Genomic DNA, 15,363 nt, shown 5'->3' on the forward strand with positions numbered 1-15,363 from the left:
TTTGCTCCCAGGGTTTGGCAGACACCTCTCAGTAAATGTGATTCAGTGGTCTGTGCTGCTCCTGCAAACACCTACTCCCTCATTCTGCCATCTGGAATATGCATTTTCCCTGTGGAATCCAACAGCACTGAGCGTGTGGAAAAGACGCTTTGTTTCGTGGCTATCTTGGAAGCGTTTTGGGCTCCTCCCCACCACTCCCACACCCGCCTTATTTTTCTTTCTTCTTTTAATTGTCAATTAAAATAATTTTTGGGGTAGCAGTATAACTTTATTTTTTTAAATAGCAATGTAATTTTGTTTTGCAAAAGCTTGACAGACTGTGATCATAACAAAACAATTGGAGAAAATATTGGCTGCAGTTGTATAAAATAATCAGAGAATATGCTGGGCTGGAGGGGACTCAAAGATCATCGAGTCCAACTCCTGGCCCTGCACAGGAGTCACAAGAGTCACACCCTGTGCCTGAGAGCATTGTCCAAGCACTTCTTGAACTCTGTCAGGCTGCTGCTGTTACCCCTGCCCTGGGGAGCCTGTCCCAGCGCTCAAACACCCTCTGGGGGAAGAACCCTTATCTAAGGTCCATCCTAAACAGCCCCTGACACAATTTCAGGCTGCTCTCTTGGGTCCTGTCACTGGTCACTGCAGAGAAGAGATCAGTGCCTGCCCATCTCTTCCCCTCATGTGGAAGTTGAAGAATGTGGTGTGTCCCCTCAGTCTCCTCTTCTCTAGCCTTCTCTAGGCTGAATTTTAGCATTGTTACTAGAATTTAAATACTTTAACGTAATCTTTATCTGGATCTTCATTCCTACCCACTTTTTCTTCCCAGATACGTCATGATAGTAAAACGTTGCTGCAAGTGCTGCCCTATAGGGCCTTTTTAGCATAAGCAATAGGAACCACATTTTATCAGGAGAGAGATTCTCTGTTTGAAGAAGGATTAAAAATGCAGTCAAGAGCTCTAAAAGAAAACAATATAGAAATTAAATATTGGCACTTACAACTAATAAACTTTGTATTGCTTTAGACAGGTTCAAGTCTAGTAATTTCAGTTTTACATTTTCTTGTGCTGCCCTTTGCAGACTAAGAGACTTTACATTTGATCTAAAAATGTTCAACTCTGCAGACATGGTCTTTTCACTGGATAATTTATTTTATGAAAAACCAGATATGAGACAAAGGTAAATCTTTATTATTATTATATATATATTGGTTTTCAGATGGAATCATTTTGCAACAGTGGTTTTTTTTATGACTCACTTTGTTGTCCACTGATAGAAATGTGGGGCTAGACATCTCTGGTTCTATAACCCATACTTTGAAATGTTTCTCCAAGCACATTCAATGATGCAGGTGTATCTTAGGGCTATGAGAAATAAGGGTTAGCAGAAGTTAGGTTATTTATGCCTAGTGATTTTGAGCTAATTGTTATGGAGGGTGCTTAAAAAATGCTTTTACCTCACATTTCTGTGTTAAAAATAGGTGTCTGGAAAATGGAGATCGTAATAGTTGGTTTATTGCACCTGCTCCAGCTATTGCTGAAATTCCAGCTGCAGAGGAGTTACAGAGGGAACTGGAAAAAAGCTCAGCTCACACTCACATGGGTAAGGTATTAGACAATAGAATCACAGAATCATTGCAACCGTTGGAAAAGATGTTTGGGATGATCGAGTGCACCCATAAACCCAGCACTGCAAGGTCCAACTAGTGTCACACAATGTCAAGTGTTACTTGACATTAATATTAAATAACTCAACAAGTAATTAGTGTGACAGATCATTCCTCTTTTACTGTGAAATATGAAATATTGTAGGTATGCAAGTAGAGAAAAGAATGTATTTGAGTTGAGAATGGTGGTGTTAGACATGCCAGGAGCATAGCAGTCCTCTTTAGGCATAAACATGCCACAAGTTTGCTGTGCAGAATTGTGCAAGGCAAGAAGTATAATCAAAATTTCAGTTCCTGCACATTGTTTCACAAAGCACTGTAACACAGTGGGAAGTGGCTGTAAGAGCATGACGTTGCCACATGGATCTGATGGCCTGTCTGCCACCCAAGGAACAGAGAGTTTATATGAAACTCACTTTTTTCTTCCCTTTTTTGGGGCTTTAATAAAATTGATCAGGAGACCAAATTTGAATCTGGTCATTATGCCACACTGCTAAGTGGCATATTCCTAGACATTTGGGATTATCTTAAAGAAATTTATTTTAAAGAATGCCATTTCTTTATCTATGTCAGCTAGATCTGTGCATTTATCAGCTGCTGTGCTGATTTATAATATTCTCTATTTAGGAATTTTAGTAAAACAGAAGGTGAGTTTGTTTCTGCTTTATGCAAAAATAATTCCATTAAGAGCTACTTATTCAAACAAGCTTTTTGATTTTTGTAGAATTAGAACTGCTGGGGTTATGCTACAAACAGGGCATTGTAATTTTGAGTTTCTAGATGGGTAACATTGAAATTAAGACAGCAAAATAGAGCAGTTGTTGTCTTGTTGCATTTCGTTGCTTGTTTCTGTTTGTCCCTTTCCATTCCTGTTGCCAACAGCAAGGCTTGTTGATCTGGTCAGCCAGATCAGGACACTGATTCTACTGAGAATTAACCCTGCAAAGTGTGCTAATTAACCAAGAAGGTTATGAAACCAGCCTGTCACCAACATCAGCACCAGCTCTGACTGCTGAGATTGCAGTGGTTATCTCAGCTGTTTGTAGCAGGAACTTCAAGCTTGGTCATTGTGTCATTTTTTAAAGGACCATCTTTATTCTGGGACAGGGTGGAGAGTTCTATCATACAAACTATTTTGTAGTTCTGAAGAATAGTTTTTATCCTTTATTTTGCATAGGAAGGAAAGAAAGGGACCTTATTTTTGTAACTTTTTATTGACAATGCATGCATTACATTCATTAGCATAAGTCATGAAATACACACTAAAATTCTTGCAATAAGATAGAAACATCAGTTTGTATAGTAGATGTGAATTTGGCTGATTCTGTGGGAAAGGTACTTGATTAAATAACTGTGAATAAGAATATGAATATTAATGAAATAATAATTTATCATTTTTGTAGGGGGGAGCAAGCATGAGAAGTTTATACAGCAATGTAAGAATAACACAGAGAAAGTGGAAGATAAATCATCAGCACCTATTCATTTTGGCATAGCCCCTGAAAAGGAAGTCCTACAATTAAGTCTAGGAGAAAGAGATAAAATTAGTTTTCAGCATGAAAATCTGAAAGTGGTTTCATCTTTTCTTTCCTTTGATGAAAATAAATCTAAAAGAGTAATAGATTTTTCTCAGCAACCACAAAATAAAGCATTAAGTGAAAACAGTGATGATGAGAGTGTCCATTCAACGTTAAGAAAAAGGTATGTGTCTAGTCAACTCAGACAATTTATCACTGCCAGAATCATATGATTATTTTAGATAAATCTCTTGAACACAAGTTTGGGATCCACCAATTGAAGCTACTTTAGCAGGCTCCAGATGCTAATTCTTCAGTGTAAGAGAAAAAAAAAGTTTCTTTTTGGCAATATTTTAGTAATTTAATTAAATGTGTCCTGAGCTCAGCCTCATCCATGAGAAAAGTAAGCATTGGTTTGTTGCTTAAATTTTAAATAAGTCTTTAGATAACAAAGCTTTTGGAAAATACTGCTCTGAATTCTTTATCTGCCTGGTGACGAGGAAGGCTGAGATCATTTGCTTTGCTGAGCAGAGGTCAGCTAGTCAGGAATACCTTGGGCAGTTCTCAGTGTGATTTCAGTGTTCCTGGGAGGAGAGATTTTATCAATAAGCTGCTCTTCTGTGTCCAGCTCCTCCCATTCCTCAGAACCTGGATGTCTCTATTGGTTTTAATGATGCAGAAGCTCAGAATTAATCTGCTATTAGGAGTCAGAGCCCATCTGCACAAGCAATTTATTCTTTCATGTTCTTTCTGCAACGAAAGTGAAGTTAAAATGTATCTTGAAAGGAGTCTTTAGGTCAGATTAGATAAAGTTAGATAAAATTTTACTATTTATCTTACTAGTTCTGCTGCTAATACAATTGTATATTTAGTATTTTTCAAATATTAGATAAACTGTAACATTACAACAAGCTAATGAAAGTTTTGGGTCTTTTGCAGCTTATTTAAAACGTCTGGCAATGTGCATAAAAATACAGAATTTAAAGCTGGTTCTGTTGATGTGAAAGAAATTGGTACTTACCTAAATACAAGTGAAAACATGAAAGTGACAAAAGAAGGTTTTTTGAGGAATAATCATCATGCTCCAATAACTAAAGATTCAGATTTTACTTTGCATAGGGTAAATAATGAGGAGATTGTGTCTGAAAATGGAATTAAAATTCAATCATTTTCTAATGCTTCAGAGATTCTGGATGTGACAGGTAATTATTTTTATCTATTTCAAGAAAAACAGTCCATTGTCTGTCTTTGGTACATAATAATAAAGGGTATCCAAGATCTGAGGAAGAGTGAAGAACATTTTCCCACCAGCTCAAAGTGAGATAATTGGCTAAAATTGATAGAACGTATTGCAGTCCTGTGGAACTTGATTGCATTGTTGTTTAATATGAACTGGCTAAACAATTTATGAAGAAGATTCACATTTTCAGAAGTGCTAAGTCATGTAAACCTGTTTGAAAATGTCATTTCGCATCCCCTCAGCAATTTGAAAAAAAAACAGCCTTGTCACTTTGTGTGGTAAAGAATTTCACCTTCATTTGAAAACAGAAATTGAAAATTAAATGTTTATTTGTGGTGTGGCTCATATTTGTATCTTTGTAGAAATATATTTTAAGTAGGAGATACCTAGAAAATGGAGGGAAGTGGTGAGATTTTGATGAAATTATAAAATACGTGGTTTAGAAATTATTTTTGTCTTTTAATAGTTTTTAAGTAAGTGCAGTTTATTTCTAGATTTTAAACTTTTTGGGATGTGAGACACCTGTGGAATGTACCTTATATGCCTGACTACTACAGAAATATGGAGTAGAAAATTAGTTCTAGCAGAAAAATGTAGGGCAGAGCAGTGGCTTAGGATGGGATTTGGAAGGTCAGGAATGGAAAGCAAGGTTATTCCTCTGATTGCTGTATGAGCAGTGGTGATTGGATTTGTGGGTGAGGGGCCAGCAGTGGGTACCGTTCACTTTGCCTTCAGCAAGGGTTTTCATCCCACAGAGAGGTTGGAAAGCAGTCCCACAGCATTCTGGTACCCACGTGGGGCACCGGGAGTGCATCAGCCACTGCCTGCTGTCAGAGTGGCTGGCCAGGCTCAGAGGGGGCGGTGAGGGGGTCACACTGCCCCAGTGCCAAGGGGAGCACTGCAGGGGTGTGCTCTGCAGCAGGGGCTGACAGCAATCTCATCAAATTCAGCAGGAACAAATGCACAGTCCTGCCCCAGGGAAAGAGGAGAACCCCCGGGTTCCTCTGGGATGGTGTGACTGAGGGCAGCTCATGGAAAAGTGCCCAGGGCCTGGTGAGCAGCTTGGTGAACCTGAGTGAGCAGCGTGTCCCTGCAGTAACAAAGGCACCAGCATCCTGGCCTTTGTGAACAAAGCTAGGAGGTTTAGAGAAGTGATTATCCCTTTCTTGGCACTTCTGACACCACAACTAGATACTGCATCAAGTTTTGAGTCTCTGGTACATGCAAGATAGCCTTTAACTGGAGTGAGTTCACGAAAGGGCCACCACTATGGCCTTTTTAAATGATGAGCTAGTGACCTCCCTGTCCAATCCCATCTTCTCCTTTCTATCACCTGGACCTTCTTGCAGCCTTGAAGCTCCTTACAGAACACAGCTTGGGGTCAGGAAAATACTTTTCATGGTTATTGGCTGGAAATGAGTCTTATTTTTTCAATGTACTGTTTTTTACTTCTTTAGGAACTACAGGAAGAAAATTGGAAATTTTGAGGGCTGTTACAGAAATACGTATCCTTGTATTTGCTGGGTCTGGTTTTCCTGATTTTATTACACTGCTTTTACATTTGCAAAATTATTATGTTTGATTTGTAGGCATAGAAATTAATGCATTACATTGTAACAGTTTCAATTCATAGCATAATGCTGAGAATCAAATGTTGAATAGATGTTTCTTTTGATTTCCAAAGCAAGACTGAAATAAGACAACTTGCAGATCATTCATTCTTAAGAAAGCTTGTTCTTATTTCAAGCATTCAAATTTCATCCTCAAAACTTTCTTTTTAAAATATAAAATGTAAAATTTTAATTTGCATAATATATATTTCAGACATTTTCTATGCAAGCACACATATACACATATATCTCCACACACTTTAAGTAAAGGAAAAATTTATTATTATGTAGGCTTATTAGGAAAACTGTATCTTACTTTCTGTCCCATTGTCTTTGAAGAAAATTTATTTAACATATTCCTTGTTGGTCTGTACCTATGTTGTAGTGTGCCTATACTGTATTTCCATTCTTTAAGCAGATTTTACCATAATTTTCTTTCTTCTTGGCCCTGCCTTGAACATGAAGTATAACCAAGTATTCATCTATATCTATTAGATTTCTGGGTTTTTTACACACTCTTTTCAATATTTTGTTTCTAGGAACCTTTCAAATGGTAGGTTATATATCAGGAAGAGGAAATGTCCGAATTTAGGCACCTTAAGTTCATATAAATAGCTTTACAAAGTCACAGTTTTCAAAATTAGTAAGAATTTCATTGTTGTGAATTTACCAATTAAGGATCATTAATGCTTTGTAGTTTGAAAATAAATCACTTATTTAGAGCAGGAATTTTAAATAAGTATTTTTTTTAAATCCTTATTTTCCTTATTCTAATGTTACTTGCTTTTCTTTACCTATTTTTAACTGCTTTGGTTCAAATAAGATGAGTTTTTTTCAGTGATATGGAAAATTGTTTCTTACTTTATATATGGCACACCAAGAATCTAAAACTACTGAAACATTTAATAGGTTACTTTTGGATAACTTTTTACAAGCCTGTGTAATATTATGGTATGTTTTAAGTTTGCATTTAGATTGCAAGGACAAGATGCATTTACATTCCTACAATTTTATAATTTATGCTCTAGTGTTTTAAATTCCTTAATGCTCTCAAGCAACCCAATTTAGAAGTATTTTTAAGGAGTTCCCATATTTTAACTATGCACAGTCAAAAGCTTTGGATGATGTAAGTATGGAACATAAACTGCAGCTGCAAGTAGTGCTTTGTAGATAAATTTAAGTGGAACTGTGATATTCAGAACATAAAAGAGATTAGAAAACTATAATATATCTAGAACCTCTTCCTAGAATAGTTTATCAGGGTTGTGCTTAGCTGGGAGAAGAGACCAGAAGAACTTTAAAAAGTGTTTTTCTCAGTTTAAAATACTTTTATGTTAAGATGAGAATTATTTTTATGCATACAGATTGGTAATATATTTGCAAGGAGGAGGAAGGGTTATAAATGAGTGACATGGGTGAGTGACAATGCAGAGGAGGAAAGAGGGAGGAATCAATCTTGTCAGAGGAAAATGAGGGAGCTTGACATGGACACACTTGGCTTCTAAGGTGGTGAAGGATAAAATATGTGAAAAGGAAGCACAGCCATGAAATCTTTCATTTGTCATTATTGAAAAAATAATAGGACAATTCTTTCCTAGCTTTTATATACAGATAGGAACTTTGTGATTTGTGCTCCAACTGGCTCTGGAAAGACTGTAATGTTCGAACTAGCTATTACCAGATTACTCATGGAAGCCCCACTGCCTTGGTTAAACATTAAAGTTGTTTACAGTAAGTATTATGCAGCTTTAAATATTTTGGTGACAGAACAGAAAATGTCATTCTGGGAACACAGAGATCTGGAGTGAGTCCAGGAATAATATTGAGATTAAATACATTAAGATATTGCAACCTGCTTCATTCTTTAAAAAGTTGATTTAGTGTTTATTTGTGGTACCATTGCAATTATTATTAGTATTTAACAGCATTGTGTAATTGTAGTGTTCAGCATTGCTTATACAAATAAAAATCAGGAAGTCCTGTATAAGTTTGTCCTCCAAGAAAGCGAGACGTACACGAAAAGGTAAGGAGGAGGCAAAGGAAATTAAAAATTCTTAATGCATGGTTTCTGGCTGACACTATCTTTTGTATGGCTGGCTGTTGCTCTGAGGATCAAATTTTTCAGTATTCACTTACCTGGCAAAGTTTCCTGCTATTTTCTGGATACTACCTCACCAGAACTGTGATCTTTGTGAATTTAACTGATCTGTGAGGAAATATGTAAATACTTGGAGATACTCACACCAGTGACATGTATTACGAATATCAGTCCTTATTGAGAATGATGTCTGATTTCTGGGAAAAAAGTGTCTGCAAAAGTACAGTGTGTATTCTCAGGAAAAAAAAATATAAGTAGATTGTTTTAGGACTCTGTTCATGAGAACTGCTACCTGCTGTGTTAGCTGCTTCATATGACCCTACACCTAACTGTCCATTTGATTTTGATAGAAAACCAGAAGAAATAAAGTTCTGTCTCTTGCTCTTGGATGGTTTCTTACTTATACTTTGTTCTCTGAATACAGAGTATTCAAATCATTCTTAACTGGTAAAAGGTTGTATTTGTATGATGTTCCATTAGAAAAGATGTATTTCCTGTGGTTTCTTCCATCTGTGAGAAAACCTTTGATAGCTGAATGATTGTTTCCATGTGGTACTGAAAAAAAAAAATCAAACCCAACAGGATAAAGGATTAAGAGAGAGCATAAATAATCTTAATTAAAGGGTTCTGTTTCTGCCTGCTGATGGGAAGAACTAGGGCCCAAAGCTCAACATTGTGCACATGGAGCAGGATAAGAAGAACAGGAACACCAGTTACAGATTTTATGGTTCTGGAAGCAAAGCAGAAAATTAGGGAAATTAAATTCAAGAAGGCATCTTACAGAAGAAACTTAATGCATACATTTCTAATACAGTTGAAGATTTGGTTTTCCTGATTTAATTCTCATTATTTGGTGTTGTTTTTAGTGGCTCCAATAAAAGCTCTATGCAGTCAGCGTTTTGATGACTGGAAAGAAAAATTTGGACCTATAGGACTCACCTGCAAGGAGTTGACAGGCGATACACTGATGGATGATTTATTTGAAATACATCATGCTGACATTATCATCACTACTCCTGTAGGTTTCATTCCCAGTTCTTACAAGAACTTAGAATAAACAGACATTAGTGGTCTTCTAATTGTATGCTGCAAGGACTGCTCTTTTTTTTTTTTTTTTTGGTAATAGACAGTGATTTTATGATCCTTTTGTTTGTCTGCACACTGCTGTACACACTCACAGTTCATATAAAAAAAAGTTAGTAATATAATAATGAGCCAGATGAAACATAGATGGCATTAGCTTGAATTAATCTGTTTCTGTTTAAAGATTTAATCAGTTTAGGCATGTCTTCATGTACTATAGTTGTGGCTTGTGTTGGCATTTAAAACATCTTTCAGCTTCTGTTGTTGTTTTGATGTGTTGTTTTTTTCCTCCAAGGAAAAGTGGGATAGCATGACTAGAAGGTGGAGAGACAACTCTATAGTCCAGCTTGTGCGACTGTTTCTCATCGATGAGGTAAGAAAATGCATGAGGATTTATGCACTGCTTTTTATCTTTTGTGAAGATAAAAAGGAACTTTAGAAAATATTAAATGTATTTAGCACATGTCCAGATTGTAACTGGAAAATATTTAGCACATCTTTTAAAATTCCTGATAGGTACATGTTATAAAGGATGAAAGCCGCGGCGCAACTTTGGAAGTTGTAGTCAGTCGGATGAAAACTATTCAGTCTTCTCTTTGGCGTCACTTAGAGAAACATGACACTGTTCCTCCCTTGAGATTTGTAGCTGTTTCTGCAACAATCCCAAATACTCAAGATGTAAGAGTTACCTTTTAATGCATTTTGATCAATGAAGTTGTGTTTTATAAAATTTGTCTGGAATTACAATTTTAGATTGATAGCAAAATAGTAATTTCTAAGCTGTCATCTGATGACAGGTATGAGGCTGCTGCTAATGTAAGATTACCTTCAACCATATGGAAATGTCAGCCATGTATGGACATGCTTTGGTTTTAGATTTCTACTTGTGATTTTTGCCTCTTATGTGCAAATCACAACAGATTAGAGGTTTCAATTCAAATTATATTGGTCCTGCAAAAAGCAGACCCTCACCTATGATTTTAAAAGATAAATAATTGTGTTAGTAGTTTACACGTGAAATAGCTAAGTTAATTTTTCTGTGATGCTATTAGAGCTGGAGCACAATTAAAAGAAGAAATTTATGTTTTCTGTTCTACTTTTTTTAAAGATTGCAGAATGGCTTTCAGATAGTAAGATGCCTGCTGTGTGCCTGAAAATAGATGAGGATCAACGACCAGTGAAGCTACGCAAAATTGTGCTTGGTTTTCCTTGCAGTGACAATCAGACAGAATTCAAATTTGACTTAACTCTTAACTACAAGATCGCTAGCATTATACAAACATACTCGGAGCAAAAACCAGCACTTGTGGTACAGCAGCTTTTTTTTATCATGTTTGAAATTATTTCTTTCTTGAAAGTTTTGATTCAAAAAAATATCTTTTATTTATAGTTTTGTGCCACAAGAAAAGGAGTACAGCAGGCTGCTTCTGTTCTTGCAAAAGATGCTAAATTTCTACTGAGTATAGAACAGAAACAAAGGTATTTTTCTATTTAAATTGGAAATAAGTGTTTGTACATTTTAGTAAACCTGTGATATCTGTGAAGAAAGCTGTTGAGCTAATACAGTTTCTAGCAGAGGAGTGTGCAACAAAATCATCACAGTTGACATTCTTTTTGGTAAATTGGTGCTCTTTTTGGGAAGTTTTATTTGCTTCTCAGAATTTTAGGATACCTTTCACAAACGTTGTTTCTCAAAGCTGCTTTCTGAATGTAAAAATGCTAATTCTTATGCCCCTTGAGACCTTGTAATGCAAATATGAAGCATATGAATAGTTGAATTGGGTGTTACTTTAGTAATTTTTAAGTTGTCTTTATTTTTTCAGATACTGTTAATAAATACAGCCATATTAATTATTATTTACTCCAGAGTTGCCTAGTCATGGCAGCTGCAGAAGCTACTCCTGGCTTTGGAACTAAAATAGGATCTTATTTGCTTTATGTGAACAACACATAAGGATTGTTGATTGTCACTTGGAAAGATGACCAGGCTCGAAAAGCTGCAATAGGTGCCCCAGAGAGTCAATCTGTTCTCTCTGAGGATGGGAAGGGTGGTTGAAAATAACCAAAGAAGGTATGTTTTTTAATTTGTTTTTTTGTTGTTGTTGTTTGTATGTGTTGCATAGATTACAGGGGTTTGCAAATTCATTGAAGGACTCCAAACTGAGAGGTAAATATAACCTACAACTTCTCTGTTCTGTGATTGAATATTTGCTTGAGAAAACCTAGTCAAATGATGTATATATAATTTCATTATCAGAGCTTTTGACCTATGGTGTGGCTTATCATCATGCGGGTATGGAGATATCAGACAGAAAAATAATTGAAGGAGCTTTTACTGTAGGAGACTTGCCAGTACTTTGTAAGTAAAATTAACTTAGCCAAAATTTCATTTTTGTATCCTGAGAAGATTGCAGTTTGGAAGTAATATTTTATGGTTCTGTAGTTTGCTTAACCTTTGGAAGTTGTGAAATCCAGGTGAAGGTGTTTTTGTTTCCCCTGTACTTTTACCTTGTGAGCCTACATATGCACTGTTAGTAAAGACCATAGAACTTCTTTTCACCACACATGGAGGTCATCCCCATCCTATGTCCATGTAGATCTGGCCGTGTCTGTTTCCTTTTCCTACCATTGAGCTCTCCCATTGGGGTGGAGAGTTCTGTGCTAGTGAATCTTTCCTCTGAGTTTCCAAGAAGTTTTCTTTGCACCTGTGGCTTCCCTGAAGGTAATCATCTACATTTATACATCTTAGGTGGGCAGGATGCTATTTTCAAACTCCCATGCAAGCTGTTGTGACTGATGGGGAGGTCCCTAAGAAGTATTCCGTCTGTTGTTATGTGAAATGAGAAGAGATCTTAGGTGTGATTGTCTCATCTCATCTGGGCTTTCTTTTCCTGTAAAAAAAGATCCAGACCCTATGGGGAATTGTCTGTGTTGCTCATATGCAACACTAAATGATTTGTGGATTTTTTTCTTACCTGTTACAATGATCATAAGAAAAAATAATTTAATGACTAATTTTAATTTTCATTTCATTTCCAAAAGAATTGGAAATTTCAACAATCCTGTGTTTTCCTAGCAGAATAGTAATATCAGCAGGCCCATATGACTGGCTTTCTGTGTTGAATTCTTGGCACTCCATATGTTCTCTGGAGAAAGTGAATTAGGAAACATGAGTGTAAGATCACTTGCCACATACTTGACTGATGTTTTCTGTGTGAGAGTGTGTATTGGTAAAGTGCTGTGATAGTATTGGTGATGGTTCTGGTTTGGTGCCATGGGTATAAACAATGCTAATGACTGATGATTTTAAAAATATATCTTAATATTGACCACTACTAGGCAAGATGAAGCCATGGCTCTATTCAAATACATACCCTTGAAGAAATCAGAGTAAAGTTTCTGCATTGTGTGTCTGTTATATTGAACATGGGTCATATTCTGGATTATCTCCAAGTATAAAGGAATGTTTAAGTAAAAGTATCTGGATTTAATTTGTTAAAGAATACGAGAACAAATGAATGCTGATGATCAGATACACAGAAACTGTTATGTAAGTAGTTGTCTGTAATCTACATAATTTCTTTGTGGTGCCCACTGATTCCACTAGAAACTAAGAACTCTTAGGCATCAAGAGTTAAGTTACCTATTTGCTGCTTGATTAGAGTCTGCCAGACATTTTGATGGTGTTCATATACTTTGATCTGATGTAGTTACTACTAGCACCTTAGCTATGGGAGTCAATCTGCCTGCACACCTGGTGGTTATAAAATCCACAATGCATTATGTTGGAGGAGTGTTTCAAGAGTACAGTGAAACTGATATTCTGCAAATGATTGGGAGAGCTGGAAGGCCTCAGGTAAGTGAATGTTTTACTGTATTGATGCTGTCTATAGGCAAATTCGTAGAAGCTATTCTTGCAGAAGAAAGTACAATGCCAGGAATTTTACTGCAGCATTTGGTTTTTAAAGAGTTATTAATACTTAAATTACTCCTAGGTAACTTTTCTGTTGAGAAAGAAATCTGTTTACTTTTGTATTGTCCATCAAAAATCACTGCTTCACCTTGCAGTAGAAAAAGATCTGAAGATTACATTTGGGTTACATAGTGAATGAGGATTAGAGAAAAAGTAGAAAACTGGCATACAGTATATTTCAGACAGGATTTTGAGAAAAGAGTTTTAGTGGATTCAGCAGGTATGTGATGCATATTCAACTGTGGTTTTTTCTAAGAACTCAAGAGCAGCTTTTATGTGGGGTTTTCTTTTCCAGTTTGACACTACCGCCACAGCAGTTATCATGACTCGTTGCAGTACCAGGGAGAGATATGTACAGCTGTTAAATGGTGCTGATATAATAGAGAGCAGGTAACTAAGTATGTTTTTATGAGACTCTGTAGATAGTAGCTAAACTTCAGAGTTTCTACAGAATGTGTTTTTCTTCACATGGTTTTGGGCTCTGCTTTTGTCCGTTTAGAAGAAGTTAAGAAAGAATTAAGGAAAATAAAGCCAAGCTATTCAGTAGTTAGTGGTCTCTTTTTCTATCAGCCAAAAGAATCTTTAGGACATCTTAAGCTCAAAAGAAAAATTAGATTCCTGCTGGAAAACTGAGGAAGCTGAAAGAGTATTTATTACAAAGACAAAGAGCAGGAATTTAATGCAGCCCAATCTGAATTTCTAGATTATAGAGTCTGGGAAGTACTAGACCTATATTTGCTGTTAACAGATTATCATGAGAAATATGTGGGAAAGTTAGGATGCTAAAAGGTAAAATAAGAAATTTTACTCATTTACTTTTGTTAACATTTAATTTTTCAAATATATTTAGAATATCAACAGCACAGAATGTCTATGCTGCAATTTTTAAATGTATGTAACTTTGTTTTCTAGTAAATGTGGAACTTCACAGTTGACAGTTTATTTTTGCTTGCTAGGCATTAGGCCATAATAAACAAATTACATTGTTGATTACTTACATAATCTTTACTGTGTTCCATCAATTTCACTGATTACAGTGAACAGTTGTGGTTTGGGAGGAGGAGTTTGTTTAATTTTGTTTATTCCCAAAAATTAGTTTTAGCACTTTTTGTATTGCTCATTGGAAAAAGTCCTTAACTGTTGTTTTTTTGCATTAGCTTGCACAGGCACCTTGTTGAACACTTAAATGCAGAAATAGTGCTACATACTGTCACAGATGTCAGTGTAGCTTTGGAATGGATACGATCAACATTCTTGTACATTAGAGCCTTAAAAAATCCAGCTCACTATGGTTTGTTTGGTTTTATTTCTTTAATTCATCTAACTATGGCACTAGGGTGTGTTATGTCCATATTACTTGTTTCTATAATTTTCTTAGGGACTGTTATTTCATAATGTGATGAAAACAAGATGTGCAATGTGGCCTGTAACATTTTGTTCTTTAACATAAGCAGTGGGAGTTTCAGCATGGTATAACATTTTAAAACTGTGAAGAAGCCATTTACAACTTCATAATCCATTTCTTTTTATCTTAATATGCTGGACCATGTATTAATACAATATCAAGCCATAATGTATTTTGCACTGCTGAATATGTAATCTGCTAAGAAAAAGACTAGTCTAGTATTTGATCATTTTGTCTAGAATAAAATTCTAGTTATCTTAATTCCAGTGTCTTCAGTTTGTCTTGTCCAGAACATTCTCCCAGTCCCCAGCCCTGACCATATCTTTGTTCTCGACCACTTGTTCTACCCCTGATTTTGAAGTCATTGAGTAATTGCTGTAGACAATTTTTATAAGGATTTATAGCTGGAACATAGCACATCCAGTACTTGAATGGGTGTTACAATTTAGGTGGCTTCCTATATTCCAAAATAAGAAAACTGTACCTGGAAGTTTCTACTGACATTTCTGAAACTTTTAGGACTCTTGATATTTTACATGTGGGAATGTTTGCAGCTTTTACCTTTGCACATCTGTTCTACAAGTCTCTTAGTGATACTTAGAGAGTTACACCTTGTAAGACTTCTGACTTGTTTGCAGTATAATAAATATTCCCACATATTACACTTTGGGGTATTTATCTGCTTCCGAAAAATCAGCAAATCAGTTTTAATGGGTGATGACATTGGGGAGAAAGTGTATGATAGTACTAGGTTATGATATGTTAGGTTAAA

General features: G+C 35.9%; 1 protein-coding gene across 1 annotated transcript in view; it reads left to right on the forward strand.

Moving 5' to 3' along the window:
• Nucleotides 1-590: 590 nt before the first annotated feature.
• The window catches only part of HFM1 (helicase for meiosis 1), a 30,824-nt gene continuing 16,051 nt past the window's right edge, over nt 591-15,363 (forward strand). Inside the window, exons 1-17 of the mRNA XM_063165731.1 lie at nt 591-1,178; nt 1,480-1,601; nt 3,069-3,366; nt 4,122-4,384; nt 5,880-5,927; nt 7,088-7,158; nt 7,631-7,763; nt 8,997-9,148; nt 9,509-9,586; nt 9,730-9,891; nt 10,322-10,522; nt 10,604-10,692; nt 11,337-11,380; nt 11,471-11,572; nt 12,924-13,069; nt 13,482-13,576; nt 14,344-14,477. Of these exons, the coding sequence (XP_063021801.1) occupies nt 1,108-1,178; nt 1,480-1,601; nt 3,069-3,366; nt 4,122-4,384; nt 5,880-5,927; nt 7,088-7,158; nt 7,631-7,763; nt 8,997-9,148; nt 9,509-9,586; nt 9,730-9,891; nt 10,322-10,522; nt 10,604-10,692; nt 11,337-11,380; nt 11,471-11,572; nt 12,924-13,069; nt 13,482-13,576; nt 14,344-14,477 (2,209 nt within the window). The 5' untranslated portion in view covers nt 591-1,107. The remainder of the gene's footprint in view (nt 1,179-1,479; nt 1,602-3,068; nt 3,367-4,121; nt 4,385-5,879; nt 5,928-7,087; nt 7,159-7,630; nt 7,764-8,996; nt 9,149-9,508; nt 9,587-9,729; nt 9,892-10,321; nt 10,523-10,603; nt 10,693-11,336; nt 11,381-11,470; nt 11,573-12,923; nt 13,070-13,481; nt 13,577-14,343; nt 14,478-15,363) is intronic.

This window comes from Melospiza melodia, chromosome 11 (assembly GCF_035770615.1).
Source record: "Melospiza melodia melodia isolate bMelMel2 chromosome 11, bMelMel2.pri, whole genome shotgun sequence".
Lineage (NCBI taxonomy): Eukaryota > Metazoa > Chordata > Aves > Passeriformes > Passerellidae > Melospiza > Melospiza melodia.